The sequence below is a fragment of the Eschrichtius robustus genome, chromosome 12 (assembly GCF_028021215.1).
Source record: "Eschrichtius robustus isolate mEscRob2 chromosome 12, mEscRob2.pri, whole genome shotgun sequence".
NCBI lineage: Eukaryota > Metazoa > Chordata > Mammalia > Artiodactyla > Eschrichtiidae > Eschrichtius > Eschrichtius robustus.
In genome coordinates this window covers 106,644,669-106,662,147 of record NC_090835.1, presented here as the reverse complement: position 1 = coordinate 106,662,147, position 17,479 = coordinate 106,644,669, and the positions used below count along the sequence as shown (strand labels likewise).

Below are 17,479 nucleotides of genomic sequence, written 5' to 3'. Positions count from 1 at the left end.
ACCCTGACTAGACCTGCACATCATCTGGTGACCTGAAAGATTTCCCAGAATTGAAGCAGATAACATCTGATGAGACATCTTTCCCAAAATATCCATTCCAGGCCTGTTGGAGTTTGTCACCAAACCTTTGATGATGACATGCTCAGATGATCTCCAGTGTCTCTGATCTTGGTAACATATGAACTTTAGATGAAAAGTGCCTCACGGTTCTCTCTGCTACTCCTCGATACTCAAATGTAACCTCAGTAGGTTTGAAATCTGCCTTTTCCCTCTGATGTGAGACTGTACACAGGAAAGGTCCTCCCTGGCACTGAGGTACAAAAAGCCACTGACACCAAAAAAAATCCTCATGCTTGATCAGGTGCTTTCAGAGAAAGATTTTTGATCAAAAGGGGGAAATGTAAAAAACACACAAACAAAAAAGAACAGAAACCTCAATGAAAGAGAGTCAGGAGATCATAAAGCGGGAGGGGGAAGTATCACACCCTGCAACAATTGGAGAGACCTTTTCTTTCCTGGCAACAACTCAGCCAATGAAAAGCAATAGACTGTTTTTTTTGGTTTTTGTTTTTTACTATATCCCTCCCAACTTCCTTTCCCCGCATAAAAGTGTCCTCCTTTCCATTTTTGCTGGGGACTTGCATGCAGGTTCCCGTGGTGGTAGCCCCCAAATTGTAATTCTTTTCATAATAAACCTGTTTTTGCTGGAGAAATCGTTGGCAGTCAATTTATTTTAGATCAACAGTATGTAGTGGTATCTCATTGGCTTTTCAAATTTACAATTTCCTAATACCCTATAATATTGAGCATCTTTTCATATACTTATTTGCAGTCTGTATGGTGAGGTGTCCGTTGAGATCTTTTGCCCATTTTCAACTGCGTTTTTCCTTTTCTTGCACTTTTAGTATATTTTGGATAACTGTTTTATCAGATATGCCTTTTGCAAATATTTTCATCTTGTGGCATCTCATTCTCTTGATGTATGTATCTTTTTATAGTATATAATCACGCTGTGAATATAATTAGCTTTTTTTTTTTAACTTATTTATTTTTGGGTGTGTTGAGTCTTCGTTTCTGTGCGAGGACTTTCTCTAGTTGCGGCAAGCGGGGGCCACTCTTCATCGCGGTGCGTGGGCCTCTCACTGTCGCAGCCTCTCTTGTTGCGGAGCACAGGCTCCAGACGCGCAGGCTCAGTAGTTGTGGCTCACGGGCCCATTTGCTCTGCGGCATGTGGGATCTTCCCAGACCAGGGCTCGAACCCGTGTGCCCTGCATTGGCAGGCAGAGTCTCAAACACTGCACCACCAGGGAAGCCCTATAATTAGCTTTTTAACCTAACACTATAGCAAACATTTCCCATTTTGCTTGAGACTTCCCAGTCACCTTTGTATAGGGCTGCAAAATAAGTACCCAGTTTCTTCCTCCACAGCCCCACAGAGCAGATTATCCCCACTTTACAGGTGAAGGAGATGAGAGACTGGTAGCTACCTGTCTAAGGTTCCAGTGCTGCTGACCCGCAAGGCTCACAATCCCCCGGGTAAGCAACCCAGTGCCTACCGCGCTGCCTGTCCCGCCTGGGAGGTTTCCGTGAGTGGTTTCTATGACTCGGCGCACTAACTCTCTTCTCTTGGCCTCCCAACCCCGCTCAGAAACACAGCAAAGCCGCGATCCTCTGGGATTTAAAAAGCGGCCAGGAGGCCCCGCCGGGCGCGGGGCGGGCACTCTCGTCGTCTTCCTCCCGGGCAGGAGCGGGCGCGGAGGCGGAGCGAGCAGTCCACGCCCTCCGCCGGCCGAGCTCCTTCAGTCGGCGCGCAGGCGACGTGGACACCGGACGGGCCTCCCGGAGCGCGGGGTCCCGCGGCCAACTCCAAGGGGAGCCGGAGCGCGCCGACCCGCTGGACTGCACGCGGCGGACGGCAGGCCCGCGGAGCCGGGCGCGGTGAGCTGACTGCTCCGCCCCGGCGACCCCCCGACAGGCTCGGCTCCCACCCCAGCCCCGCGCCGGCGAGGCTGCCGGGCGTCGGAGCAACTCCGGGCTGCCCCCGCCGCCTCCTCCCTCACCCGGCCTCGGGCCTCGGGAAGTTTCCCGCGGAAACGAAAGCGAATCCTTCGGTACGGCTGCGCGGGCAAGCGGGGCCGCGGGCAGTCTCGCGGGTCGGCCTCCGACCAGGGGCGGGGCTTCCGCTTCCGGCGCGCGGGCGGTGGGCGGGCGACGGCGCTCCCGGAGGTCAGGCGGTGGGCGCGGTCCGCGGCGTTCCGGGAAGTCGGGCGCAGAACTGCATACTGTCTGCCGCCCAGCCGGGCTCCTCTCTGGCCGGGGGTTTCGGTCTGTCCGGACAGGGCGGACACCCGCCTCGGGCGCGATAACGGCGTGACGTAGGAATGGACTGTCACGTGGTCACCGCTGTTTTGGTGGGGATGGTGGGTTTTCCTTGCGGTGCCCTTAAGCCTCAGCGGTGCGTGCTCTCGCCGCAACAGGGTTACGCAGGCGTCCCAGGCCGGGCCTCCTCCCCCGCCCTTCGGAAGGGCCTTTGACTGGGGGGCTGGGGTCGCCGCGAATTGCGAAGCAGTCAGAAGTGTTTCCGCGTCGTCTTAGACGTGTGCTGGCAAGTGGGAAAGGGGTTAACGGCGACGAAGGGGAGGATGCTGTCACCCTAGGAGGCGTCTTCTGTTCGGTGGTCAGTGGCGTGTGCTTTTACGAAATGTTCATAGTCTCTTGAGAGTTTCTGGTTTTGTTTTTAACATCTTTATTGGAGTATAATTGCTTTACAATGGTGTGTTAGTTTCTGCTATATAACAGAGTGAATCAGGTATACATATACATATATCCCCATATCCCCTCCCTCTTGCGTCTCCCTCCCACCCTCCCTATCCCACCCCTCTAGGTGGTCACAGAGCACCGAGCTGATCTCCCTGTGCTACGCGGCTGCTTCCCACTAGCTATCTATTTTACATTTGGTAGTGTATATATGTCCATGCCACTCTCTCACTTCGTCCCAGCTTACCCTTCCCGCTCCCTGTGTCCTCAAGTCCATTCTCGATGTCTACGTCTTTATTCCTGTCCTGCCCCTAGGTTCTTCAGAACCTTTTTTTTTTTTTTTTAGATTCCATATCTATGTGTTAGCATACGGTATTTATTTTCCTCTTTCTGACTTAACTTCTCTTTGTATGACAGACTCTAGGTCCATCCACCTCACTACAAATAACTCAGTTTCGTTCCTTTCTATGTCTGAGTAATATTCCATTGTATATATGTGCCACATTTTCTTTATCTATTCATCTGTCAAGGGACACTTAGGTTGCTTCCATGTCCTGGCTACACACATACATTTCTGTTCTTCATTAGGCTTGTTCTTGGTTTCTTGAGAGTTTTGAAGAGGATAAGTTACATCCTTTTTTCCTAAGCATCGGACAAAACCCCACAAAGGGAGTGTTGGTTGTTCATTTCTTTGTCTGCTGATCGTTTGGCTCTTCCTTGCTCGTGTATCTTGGACAAAGCCCGAGGCTGTTATATTCAACCAACTTCCCAGAAGTCCTTTGGTCTTTAGACCACTATTACTTCTCCCCTGATTTACACCTGAAGAAATCAAGGCAGGAGTGAGCTTTGGAGCGCAGAGTGACTTCTTACTTGATCTGCATTTTGTAACCATCAGGTAGGTGCAAGAGCAGGGAGGAAATTATAGTCTATTATAAATTTGGAAAACTGCAACCCTTCTAAACACAAAAGGTGAAGACTAAGCTTGCTTAAAATATTTGGGGGTGGGGCTTCCCTGGTGGCACAGTGGTTGAGAATCTGCCTGCCAATGCAGGGGACACAGGTTCGAGCCCTGGTCTGGGAAGATCCCACATGCCACGGAGCAACTGGGCCCGTGAGCCACAATTACTGAGCCTGCGCCTCTGGAGCCTGTGCTCCGCAACGAGAGGCCGCGATAGTGAGAGGCCCGCGCACCGCGATGAAGAGTGGCCCCCACTTGCCACAACTAGAGAAAGCCCTCGCACAGAAACGCAGACCCAACACAGCCATAAATAAATTAATTAATTAATTAATTTAAAAAAAAAAAATTGGGGGTATATCATCATCATCATTATTATTACTGATAAAACAGCAGTAACAATTAACTTTCATTTTCCTCTGTCTGAGCTATGTTGAACACCAGAGCTATATTGTACTTTCAGGATTGTGACTATTAATGAGAATTAAGAAAAAAATCCCTAAATAGCAGTTTCCAAAATCGCAAATTACTATTGGGTGATTATTAATCCACATGTTAATACCACCAGTATGATCTGGGAATATGGAAAAAACACAGAGCTTCCCATGCTTTGGTTGGATATTATACTCTGGCAAAAATGATCGTGTTAGTTAACCTGTAGAATATTGATTTCGAACCACTTAGTTTCATGTTTTTTAAATTTAGTCTGTACGTTCCTTATGTTTCTGACTGTCGCATACTTATTTAGTATAGGTGAGCAATTGTAAGATTAAGTCTTTGCATCTGATTTTAACAAAGACATTATTGGTTGCTCTCTAGAGAAGTAGCATGTGTTAGTGAGCTGATAGCGGAAGTTTGCGTGAAGAGGTAAAGGCTGAGTTCCAGGATCTGCTACTTTAGGTGAATCATTAAACTCCAGATTTTAGTTTCTTTATTTGTAAATTGGAACGATGTAAGTTGGTACTTCAGAGGGTCATAATGTGCTAACGTACATGATAACGCTGGGTTGAACTCTTCCAGTCTTCTCTCTTGCCCATCATTTAGATCTTCCTTGCTCAGAGCTCTTGTTTATCTGGGGCAAAGTATCAAGCAGTTATAATCAAAGAACCTTGAGAAATCCCCATTGGATACCTGAGTAAAAACAGAGTTCTGTTAGCAGGGAAAAAGGGGGGCAGTGATAGGTCGGCAGCCGGCATTTTCTGTCAGACTCATTATGTATGGTTATCATCGAAAAATTGAAAAAACAGTCCTCTACCACTTAAAGGTAAATACGAATATTCTTTAAAGTTTTAAAAAAATTGTTTATTGAGGTATAACATACACAGAAAAGTACACAAGTCATAACTGTTCAGCTGTATTAAGTATCACAAAGTGAACATTAAGAAGAAATGAGACATTGCCATCACTCCTGAAGCCCCTGCGCTTTCTCTGATTCACAGCCTCCTGCTTCCACCTAATAGGAACTACTGTCTTGACTGTTAATACTGTAGATGAGTTTTGCCTGTTTTTTTGGTATTATATATTGTTAATAATTTGCATTTTCCCCCAGTTTTACTGAGGTATAATTGACTAACAAAATTGAATATAGATATGAATATTTTGATATATAGACTTACCCTGCCTTAGAGGATAATTTGTGAAGTTTCTTGGGATTTTCAGTTAAGTTCAATGGAAAAGATTTGCTTCCCTAAGTCACTGAATTAAATATACAGAAAACAATAAATTCCATTAAAATAGATACAATTACATTCTTTGTTGAAATTAATCATAAGACGATATAACAGGCTAGTGTGCCTTCATTAACTACTCTGTAACATGGCTTTATAATGTGGTTTTCTACCTGCCTACATTCAGTGTTTTTGTGACTCTTGGGTATCTAAGTTACTCACAAGTCCTTCCTAAAATATTCAGTGCTTATAAAGTTGAATCATTCATGGAGAAATAGGGAGGGAAACAGTAAAAACAAAAGAAATCATTGGAAACCATGCAAAAGGTGCATAAGGTTAAGTAAGACCAGACTAAACCAGCAAACCGCAGACTGAGGAGAACCAGCTGGGGTCAGGAGCCAGCCTCACAAAGTGCAGCCGACCCGACCCGTGTGCAGGCTCCCCTCCCCTGAGCTCCATCCCACTTGCAGGAGGCACTGCAGGTCCTAGTTGGTCTTGGCAGCTCTGAGGAGACAAGACCTGGGCTGAAGGAGAGAGCTGAATCTTGATACCCCATGGGCATATTTCAGGGCATGGTTATAATTCCTTCCTGATTCTTTACTCTGTCTGTGAGCCTTTTTTAATGTTACTAAACATTCATACATAACATCATTTTTGAAAACTGCTAGATGTATTTCATAGTGTGAATGGGTCATAACTTATTCTCCCTTATCCTGTATCTGTCAGTTGTTTTATGTGCTTTTGCTGTTTTACCTAATGTTACCGGGAACATCCTTGTACATACTCTGTATCAGTATCTCTGATTTGATTCCTTAGAATAAAGAACGACTGAGTGAAGGAATTATTCCCTTTTAAAAAATAAATTTTATTTTAAAGGTAATTCATGTTTATTGCAGAAAATTTGGAAAATGTAGTAGAAGTGTAAAGAAGAAGTAAAAATCACCCAACCATCCAGATATCCTTGCTAACATTTTAGTGTATTTCGCTGTGTCTTTTTTCCTGTACATATACCTATATGTATAGCTAGCCATCTACCTTTTAATGTATTGGTTGTATAATATTACATCTTATGAATGTGCTGTAATTCATTTAACTATATTCTTTATTTTTGGATGATTAAATAGTTCTTTTATTAAAAAAATTATGTATTTAATGACCAACTGCCATATGTCAGGTGCTGTGCTGGACACTGTAGACAGTGCATAAGACAGACAGTTTCCTGCCTTCTGTGAGCTTAATTGAAATAACTCCCAAATTATAGCTGTCCTGTTTCAAAGGGGAAGTACTGGGTGCTGTGAAAATGTCTAATGGGAAGATGTGGGTTGGCTTTCCTGAGGAAATGACGTTTCTGAGACCCGAAGTAGCAACAGCTTCTAGCCAGGAGAAGAATGTGCCCTCAGAGGACTTGTAGGGGAGAGTGGGACAGATAACTGTGTCTCCCCCCACCCCACCCTCACAAGGACTGGTCAGTAGAGAGCTGCTGAGAAGAGTGATCCCAGCTGCATGCTCGTATTCTGAAAGCTTGGGAAACAGGATGAACGTGGAAGCGTATGGCTCGGTGGGCCAATCATAGCCAGAACCGTAAAGCAGGCAACAAATGTGTTTTCACATATTTTTTCTCACATAATCCTTACCAGTCTTGTGAGGCAGTCATTATTATTCCTTTTGCAAATGAGGAAATTGAGGCTTATGTAAGTTACCCAAGACACAGGGCTGATAAATTAGAGGTGGAGTTCATACGGGAGAAAAGCCTGTGCTCTTTGCACCATCATGATGGCTTCTGGTACCTCACCTTCAGTCCCTGACTCACCCCTGTCCCCTCCATCTTTATGCCCTTTATCTGGGCAGCCTCCCCCAACCCCTGTCTCTGCCCCACAGATGTGCTTCTTTCCAGAGGGTACTTCCTCTTGCTTGGAAATGTCTCCTGTTACAGGAAAATGGTTCATAGCATATCTTCCGTGCTGATATGTGAGCTTTGTTGGAGGGGCAGGGCACACTGAAACCTTTGTAAAGGGTGTAGAAGTTTGGTTGCCTGAGCCAGACTGCAGCAGCCCAGGGCACAGGATTGCTGTCGGCCTAGGCATTTTCAGAAACCCCTTCAGGTACTTTCAAACAAACAACTTCCTGCCCCCAACATTTCATTAAGAAAAATTTCAAAGTGCAAAGTTAAAAAGATTTTACACCTGCAGCTAACATCATACTCAACAGTGAAAAACTGAAAGCTTTTCCTCTAAGATCAGAAACAAGACAGGAATTCCCTGGCGGTCCAGTGGTTAGGACTCTGTGCTCTCACTGCTGAGGGCCAGGGTACAATCCCTGGTCCGGGAACTAAGATCCCACAAGCTGCATGCAAGGTGCGGCCAAACCAAAAAAAAACAGAATCAGTTATAAGACGAGGATGCCCACTCTTGCCACTTTTATTTAACTTAGTATTGTAAGTCCTAGCCAGAACCATTAGGCAAGAAGAAGAAAAGGCATACCAATTGGAAAGAAAGCAATGAAGCTGTCACTGTTTGCAGGTGGCATGATATTTTGCATAGAAAACTGAAGACTCCATCAAAAAACTGTTTAATGAACAATTTCAGCAATGTTGTAGGATACAAAATCAGTATACAAAAATATTTTGCATTTCTATATACTAATAATGAGCTATTAGAGAAATTAAGAAAACAGTCCCATTTATAATTGCATCAAAAAGAGTAAAATATCTAGGAATAAATTTAACCAGGGAGGTGAAAGACTTGTATACTGAAAACTTCAAGATATTAAGGAAAGAAATTGAAGAAGACACAAATAAATGGAAATATTCCATGCTTATGAATTCAGAGAATTAATATTGTTAAAATGTCCATATCACAGATTCAGTGCAGTTCCCGTAAAAATTCCAATGACATTTTTCATAGAAATTGAACAGATAATCCTAAAATTTGTATGGAAACACAAAAGACCCCAAGTCATCAAAGCAATTTTGAGAAAGAACAAAGCTGGAGATACTACACTTCCCAAACTGTATTACAAAGTTATAGTAATCAAAACAGTATAGCAGGGACTTCCCTGGTGGCGCAGTGGTTAAGTATCCACCTGCCAGTGCAGGGGACATGGGTTCGAGCCCTGGTCCAGGAAGATCCCACATGCTGCGGAGCAACTCAGCCCGTGCACCACAATTACTGAGCCTGTGCTCTAGAGCCCTTGAGCCACAACTACTGAGCCCGCTTGCCACAACTACCGAAGCCCATGTGCCTAGAGCCCGTGCTCCGCAACGAGAAGCCACTGCAATGAGAAGCCCACGCACCGCAATGAAGAGTAGCCCTCGCTCACCACTAGAGAAAGCCCGCGTGCAGCAACGAAGACCCAATGCAGCCAAAAGCAAAAACCAACAAATAAATAAATAAATTTATGTATATATTTAAAAAAAACAGTATAGCACCAGCATAAACACACATATACATCAATGGAACAGAATAGACAGCCCAGAAATAAACCCACACATAAATGATCAATTAACTTACAAAAGAGCCAAGAATACAGATGGTCCACAACTTATGATGGTTTGACTTATAATTTTTTAACTTTATGATGGTCCAAAGCAATAGGCTTTAAGTAGAAATTGTACTTTGAATTTTTATCTTTTCCCAGGCTAGCGATATGTAGTATGAAATTCCCTTATGATGCTGGGCAGCAGCAGGGAGCTGCAGCTCCCAGTCAGCCATGCAGTCACGAGGATAAATAGCCAATACACTTACAACCATTCTGTACCCATACAGCTATTCTGTTTTTCACTTTCAGTACAGTATTCAGTAAATTACAAGAGATATTCAACACTTTATTATACAACAGGCTTTTTGTTAGATGAGTTTGCCCGACTGTAGGCTAATGTAAGTGTTTTCAGCACATTTTAGGTAGGCTAGGCTAAAAATGGGGAAAGGACTGTGTCTTCAATAAATGGTGTTGAGAAAATTGGGCAGCCACATGCTAAAGAATTAAACTGGATCACTGTTTTACACCATACGCAATAATTAACTCAAGATGGATTGAAGATTTGAATGTAAAACCTGAAACCGTAAATCTCCTAGAAGAAAACATAGGCAGTAAGCTCCTTGACATTGGTCTTGGTGATGATTTTTCAAATTTGACATCAAAAGTAAAAGCAACAAAAGCAAAACTAAGCAAGAGGGACTATCAAACTAAAAAGCTTCTGGACATCAAAGAAAACCATCAACAAGATAAAAAGGGAGCCTACTGAATGGAAAAAAATATTTGCAAATCATGTATCTGTTAAGGGGTTATTAACAAAAAATATATAAAGAACTTACACAACTCAATAACAACAAAAAAAATCTGTTTAAAAAATGGGCAGAATATCTGAATAGACTTTTTAAGAAAATATTTATTTATTTATTTACTTGGTTGCACTGGGTCTTAGTTGTGGCAGGCTGGCACCTCAGTTGCGGCTCACCGGCTTCTTAGTTGTGGCACCCGGGCTCCTTAGTTGTGGCATGCGACCTCAGTTGCGGCATGCATGTGGGATCTAGTTCCCTGACCAGGGATCGAACCTGGGCCCCCTGCGTTGGTAGCTCGGTGTCTTAGCCACTGCCCCACCAGGGAAGTCCCTGAATAGACATTTTTCTTAAGAAGACATCCAGATAGTAAAGAGACATGTGAAAAGATGCTCAACATCATAATCATCAGGGAAGTGCAGATCAAAATCACAACGAGATACCACCTCACACCTTTAGAGTGGCTATTATCAAAAAGAAAAATAACTTTTGGTGAGGATATGGAGAAAAGGGAACTCGTGCATTGTTGTTGGGAATGTAGATTGGTGCAGCCACTATGGAAAACAGTATAGACGGTCCTCAAAAAATTAAGCATAGAACTACCGTATGATCCAGCAATTCCACTCCTGGGTAGTTATCTGAAGAACATGAAAACACTCACTTAAAAAGATATATGCATCCCTATGTTCATTGCAGCACTATTTATAATAGCCAAGGTATGGAAACAACCTAAGTGTCCATCGATGGTTGAATGGATAAAGAAGATGTGGTCTACATACAATGGAATATTACTCAGCCATAAAAAGAATGAAATCTTGCCATTTGCAACAACATGGAAGGACCTCGAGGGCATTATGCTGAGTGAGATAAGTCAGACAGAGAAACAAATACTGCATGATCTCATGTATATGTGGAATCTTAAATTTAAAGAAACAAGAAACAAGCTCATAGATACAACAGATTGGTGGTTACTAGAGGAAGAGAGTTGGTGTGGGTGGGAGAAATGGGTGAAGGGGTCACAAGGTAAAAAAAAAAAAAAAAAAAAAAAACAATAAAAAATCAAGAGCTACAAAGTGCAGTGTGGTATCCTGGATTGGATCCTGGAGCAAAAAAGGAAATTAGTAGAAAAACTGGTGAAATCAGAAAAAAGTAGAGCATTTAGTTAATGGTGACATACCAATGTTAGTTTCTTAGTTTTGACAAATGTACTATTAGGACAAATGGGTGAGGGGTGTATGGGAAAAAAATGAAAATTAAATATGTATAAACAAAAAAGTAAAATTAAACATTTTACAGTGAACTCTCATATATGCAGTATCTATATCATTTTACTCTGCTTGCTCTATCATATAATTATCCATATACTTATCCCTCTGTCTGTCCACCGGGCTATCTGTCTGCAAGGTAAATTGCAGATATCAGTACACTTACCCATAAATATTTCAGCATGCATACCGCTAACAAGTTCAGCATGTTTACAGATTTTTCTAGATGTAAAATTTTCCTGCGGTTCTTCAGTGTACATTTGTTGGGTGTTGACAGATGATTTTGCTTGTGTAACCCAAACCCCCACTGAGATGGTAGAACATTACCTTCACCCCAGAAAGGTCCCTCACCCCGTCCCTGGGCAACCGGTTTCCACCACAGATGAGTCTGACTGTTCTAAAACTTAATGTAAATGAAGTTATACACTATGGATCCTTTGGTACCTTCTCTACCTTAGCATAATGTTTTTGGTACTCTTCCATATTGTTGTGTGTATTAGGTCATTGCTTTTTATTGCTGAGTAGTAGCCTATCTGTGAATACACCACAGGATTTTTTTTTGACCAATTCTCCTACTGATGGACAACTGTTTCCAGTTTTGGACGGTCATGAATAAAGCTGCTACGAGCATTGTACAGGTCTTTGGGGACATATGTTTACATTTCCTTGGGCTTGGAATTGCTTGGTCATAGTGTAGGTATATGTTTAGTTTTATAAGAAACTGCCAGACCTTTTCTCAGGTGATTGTACCATTTTGTATTCCCACCAGCAGCGTGTGAGAATTCCGGCTCACTGGCACGTGGTGGTGGCCTTTTTAATTCTGGGTGCTCCGGTGGGTGTGTACTGGTGTCACATGTTGGTCCCCGAGAATTTTTATTCTTCATTTCAGTTTGGGAAAACTAAATGAATGAAGGAAGAAGGAAAGAAAGATGAAGCATATAGCTGTGTTTTGAGATTACACATATTGCGCACTTTCTGACCCTGTGTTCAAAGTCTCCAATCTTCGTCCTTTCCATATCTTCCTACTCTTTTTAGATAGTGCGTTGTTCTCTTTGTATTCTTCAAATTCCTTTTCTTTTGTTCATAATTACTTTAAACCTGTTTATTTCTAAGGATATTCAGTAGTTTAATTACCTGAACAATTGGTGCCTAATACTGCTGTTTGTTGTATATGCTGGGTTTGGCTCATGGTGGACTTTTTTTTTCCGGTGTTTTATAATTTTGGAAAGGGAGCTCATGTTAAGTTAGGCTTTATTAGTGGGAATCCTGTCTGGTCTGCCTTGGGGGTGTTTTGTTTGCTTTAACCTTATAACCCAGGGATGTCATCAGCCTGTGACCACTTTCTATATAAAAGTTCTTAATTTGGGGGATCCTGGCCATAAGAGGTAAGAGGAGTGTAAATTTAAAGCCCAAATCTATTTGAAGACAAGCCCAAGGTTATGAATTCACATGGAGACTTCTTTTTACCCCAAGCTCAGTCTAAGACAAACAAGTTCCTTTGCTAGTGGACTGCTTTTTTTGTAGTCCATCCTTTCATTGTGGGGTAGGGTAGCACATTGAGAAGTGCCATGTTAAGGGCGGAGTCTTTGTTCCAACCCTCTTTTCTTGCATGTCCTGACCTCAGCTCCTGTCTCTGGCTGGGTTTTAAACCCTGACCTTTGGATGTTGACGTTGGTGGTGCCCCACAGGGTCACTTCTTAGCTCGGCTGCTGTAACAAATTATCATAGACCGGGCGGCTTAAACAGACATTTATTTCTCATGGTTCAGGAGGCTGGAAGTCCAAGGTCAAAGCACCAGCAGATCCAGTGTCTGGTGAGGGCCTGCTTCCTGGTTTGCAGATGGCCAGCCATCCTCTCATTGTACTCTCACATGGTGGAGAGAAAGGGGGATGGGTGCGGAGAGAGGAGAGGAAGCAAGCTCTCTCCTGTCTTTTTGTAAGGCCTCATGGATGACTGATGTCGTTCATGAGGCCTCCTTCATGGCCTAATCACCTCCCAAAGGCCCCACCTCCTAATACTGTCGGAGCTCGGGCTTCAACATACAAATCTGGGGGGCACACAGACGTTCAGCCCACAGCAGCCATCATGTGACCCCTGCCCCATACGCTGTTTGTTTTCCGTCCCTGGAGTTCTTTTCCTTTCTGCTGAGCCTAGCTATGCACTTGAATGGATGTTTGTATTATGTTATCCAATGTATACGGGTCCTTTGTAACAGAGTTTTTAGTCTTTCATGTTGCTAGAAATGAAAGTCTAAGGAAGAAAGATTGTGGTTTTCTGTGGTTCCTGGAAACATGAAAAACTTTCATCTTAGAGACTATAAATCTATCTTCAAAAAATAAAGGCACACCAAGTGCCTGGTGGAACGTTACATATATATATATATATATATATATATATATATATATATATATATATATATATTTTTTTTTTTTTTTTTTTTTTTTTTTTTTTAATGAGAGCCTCTGGGAACTACAGTTTTGTCTTTTTTTTTTTTAAATTTAATTTTATTTATTTATTTATTATTTATGGCTGTGTTGGGTCTTCGTTTCTGTGCGAGGGCTTTCTCTAGTCGAGGCAAGTGGGGGCCACTCTTCATCGCGGTGCGCGGGCCTCTCCTTATCGCGGCCTCTCTTGTTGCGGAGCACAGGTTCCAGACGCGCAGGCTCAGTAATTGTGGCTCACGGGCCTAGTTGCTCCGCGGCATGTGGGATCTTCCCAGACCAGGGCTCGAACCCGTGTCCCCTGCATTGGCAGGCAGATTCTCAACCACTGCGCCACCAGGGAAGCCCCTGCATATATTTTTTGAATAATGATTTTTCTGCACTGACGTGTCCTCTTATTTTCTTCACAGGGCACAGCTCTGAGGGGAATAAAAAGTTGTGTATTTTTTGGGCATTCTGAGCACTCAGAAGGAAACCAGACATGTCCTTGGATGACATTAAGATGAACTCCGCTGACTTCCTGCAGCAGAAGGATCTGGACGGCGGGGGCTTCGGGAAGGTGTCTCTGTGTTTACACAGATCCCATGGGCTCGTGGTGCTGAAGAAGGTGTACACGGGCCCCAAGCGTGCCGAGTGAGTTGGGGGCAGAGGCAGATGGGCCACGTGACCGGCCAGGGCGTGGATACTGGCAGCACCGGCTTTAGAATGAGACAGATGGGGTGCACGGGTCAGCACCCGGACTTTATGTCAGATAACCCCGAAGGGTAGATATTAACATCCTTGAATCGCTGATGAGGGTTCAGAGGCTGGCTAGGGAAGAGCTCAGAGCTGGCAAATAAAGGAAGAAAACTGAAGAGGAGGAAAAAGAGAAAGGGAAGAAGACCCAGGGCAACGCAGGGGCCAATGGAAAGGGAATGGGAGGGAGCAGGGAAGACGGATGGATGCCCTTGCTTCACAGTGTTGGTGAGGACCAGCCCTAAGTACAGGAACAAAACGCTGGTTCATGAATGAGAGGTTCCAGGAACCCTCTCTCTAAGGCAGTTGGTGGCATCGTTTTACTTCCCTCTGTTCTCGCCAGAGTGGTTATGAGAGCGACTGTGTTTTTTATTACACTGTCCAGCACAGTCCTTTTTTCCGGCCGCATTTCGCTGCTGCTGTTCATGTATTGATACTTTGCGTTGATTCGTTCATCCACGTAACATTTCTTGAGCACTCGCTGCCGGTCACTGGGAAGGAGGAATATAGAGTGAACGAGAAACTGCTTCGCCTTCCGGAGCTTGTGGTCTGTGTCTGGTAGAGACCAGCACACGCACAAGGGATCACAGAGCGTGTGCAGTGATACTCCAAGGCGTACCACGCCGCGGCGTTTCTGGGGGCGGGAAGGGGGCGGGGGCTGCCTCTGTCCGTCTGAACCCCCTTCCCTCCCCAGGTACAGCGAGGCCCTCCTGGAGGAGGGCAGGGTGATGCACAGGCTGCGGCACAGCCGCGTGGTCAAGCTGCTGGGTGTCATCATGGAGGACGGGAACTACTCCCTGGTGATGGAGTACCTGGAGAAGGGCGACCTCATGCACGTGCTCAAGGCCCAGGTACAGGCCCGAGAGCGTGCCCTGCCAGCTCCTTGGTGCACAACAATCCTTTGTGAATGGCTGGATGTTTGGGATTTTCTCAAGTCAGTCCCTCATTAAATCTTCCTTGACTTTCCATGCCCAGAAGGTGGACTCGCCCTCCTCTCAGTGCCTACAGGCAGGTGTCCATCCCTCTCTCGGAGGGTCATCTCCAGGTCTCAGTGTTGTAGGCGGCTTTTGTCAGCCACTCTCAGATCCACAGTTCAGAGGCAGGCACTGTCTTCACGAAGCACGTGGTCTGATGTGGGGTGCGTGCATAATGGATTACAATTAAATATTGATTGATGAAAAGATGTACACTATAAATGACTGAAGATGGACTATTAGTGATTGCATTTTGATGCCATTGAAGAAACTTATAGGTTAAATATAGAACATTAGAATAACAACACTGGGTAAGGAAGGCTTAGAACAGGAAGGTTAATACTGCTTACCAAAGACAGATAACTTTAAAGCAGTTTTAAAAGTGTACGTACCTGTTAGGAGGAACGCCTTGTGCTCTTTGCTCAGGAAGCAGTAGCAAATGTGACACAGACAAGGAACGGGGCAGGAAGTGAACAGTCTGCTGTGGTGGTGTTTTGATAGACACGCTCCTAACGAGCTGTGGGAACACAGAAGAGGGGCTCTCTCCCCAGCGTGGGATGGATGGGAAGGGATTCCAGAAGGAGGAGGCTGGAGCGGGAGTGTGACTGACAAGCAGAGGGTTTGAAGCAGAGAACTAGGGAGTAAGTCAGCGTTCCAGGCAGAGGGAAGGGCACGAGCGAAGGAACTAGAGCCTGGCCGGTGTGGGGAACGCAAAGAACTGGGGTGGGCACAGTAGAGAGTGCCCACGGGGAAGCTATGACTGTCCTTATGCAGATATCCCCCCTCTTCCCGTCTTCTCCCCTCCCCACCACCCAGCCGCCTGAAGCCATGTCAGTTCTTCAGTTCTTTTTCAGTCGGACAAATCTCTCACAGATAGTTGCGGGGAAGGGTAAACGATAGTCGCTTACCGGTTGTATTGTAATTTGATCAGACTTCTCTTCTTCCCCAAACGAGATATGATCCGTGAAGCAAGTAGGCATTTTGATTGGGAGATAAATCGTTTGGGACAAGAGACATTCTGTGGGACGGATCAGGCTAAGATAAGGTACACCCGTGGGGGCTCAAGAAGAAATTCGGGAGGATATAAGGGAGACAAACAGAAAGAGGGAAAGAAAGGGGATCTACTTGGCGTGCTCAGAATTTTTTCCCAAGTCCAAAGGTGTACCAAGGAAAAAGGCAGAATCTCTGGCTTTGGTTTTTTTTGTATGTGGTGATCAGGCTACTAATACTGTAGTGCAGCCACTTTATGACTTAAGGTGTTTTGTGGGACTGACTTGGGAATCTAACTTCCATCATTTAAATTTTTTCCCTGTTTATCAACAACTAACATACACATAAATTTTTAGGAAACAGCCTATTTGTAATCTAGGGACTGCATACATACACACACACAGACACACACACACACACAGAGTGAGAGTTTGTGTTCTTCAATGTTAAGCAAAACTGTTTAATAGAAACTGAAATTGTCTATATTAACATTGATATTCATATAACTAGAATACAATTTTAAGTGAGAGTGACCCGAGAATCTACAAAGGCTTGACGTATCTGATACCAAATCACCAAACAGATGTTAAATTCACTTTAGCATTGTTTTAACCACATCATGTCATCTCGTAGATTAATCTTTACCTGTTTTTGATCAATGTGAGCACATTCCCTTGTATTTTTTTTCTCTTAACCTTATTTCATACATACATTTTATGACATTGTTTACATATTTAATATATAGTAGCACATCATATTAGTACACCATTGAGAATATTTGTGTTTTTTGTATACATATGCATTCATTCAACAAATATTACAGGCACCATGCAAGGTAGTCGGGACACATCTTAAGTAAATAATAATAATAATAATAATAATCATATTTCATTTGCACACTGACAAAGCACAGTGTGAACACCCTCAGCACGTGGGATGAAATCTCTCTTAAAGGGCGGGTTGTTTTGCAATGACAGCAGTGCTGCAGGGCCTGGTAGAAGGAAACCTGGTCTCTCTGTCCTCAGGTTCAGACCCCACCACTCTTGAAGGAAACGGTTGCTTTGGCCTCTTTGATTACCTTTCCATTCACGGGCTTACTATCACTCGTTTTAGATCAGTATCCCTCTCTCTGTGAAAGGAAGGATAATTATGGAGACCATTGAAGGAATGTGCTACTTACACAGAGAAGGTGTAATACACAAGGACCTCAAGCCTGAAAATATCCTCATGGATGGTGACTTTCACATTAAGGTAAACCATAGTCAAGGCTTCTGGAGGATTGGGGTAATTTTAGTTTTACTTGTCCACTGTAAATCCATTTTTGGCCATGATACACACTAAAAGAAGAGCTGGCTCAGCTCATAACTGGTAATGGTGGTGCCAGAAAGCTCTACCAAGGAAGGAAAAGCAAGATGCAG

The 17,479-nt window shown here is 44.0% G+C and overlaps 1 protein-coding gene across 3 annotated transcripts in view; it reads left to right on the top strand.

Annotated features, from left to right (window-relative positions):
* The first annotated feature begins 1,799 nt into the window (after positions 1 to 1,799).
* The window catches only part of RIPK1 (receptor interacting serine/threonine kinase 1), a 37,651-nt gene continuing 21,971 nt past the window's right edge, over positions 1,800 to 17,479 (top strand). The window contains exons 1-5 of one of the 3 annotated variants that reach the window (XM_068557480.1): positions 1,800 to 2,111; positions 3,498 to 3,652; positions 13,773 to 13,995; positions 14,792 to 14,948; positions 17,175 to 17,312. In XM_068557480.1, coding sequence (XP_068413581.1) covers positions 13,844 to 13,995; positions 14,792 to 14,948; positions 17,175 to 17,312 — 447 coding nt within the window. In that variant the 5' untranslated portion in view covers positions 1,800 to 2,111; positions 3,498 to 3,652; positions 13,773 to 13,843. Of the gene's footprint in view, positions 2,112 to 2,245; positions 2,678 to 3,345; positions 3,653 to 13,772; positions 13,996 to 14,791; positions 14,949 to 17,174; positions 17,313 to 17,479 lie in introns of those variants that run through there. The other 2 variants (XM_068557479.1, XM_068557478.1) reach the window with 2 other exon arrangements.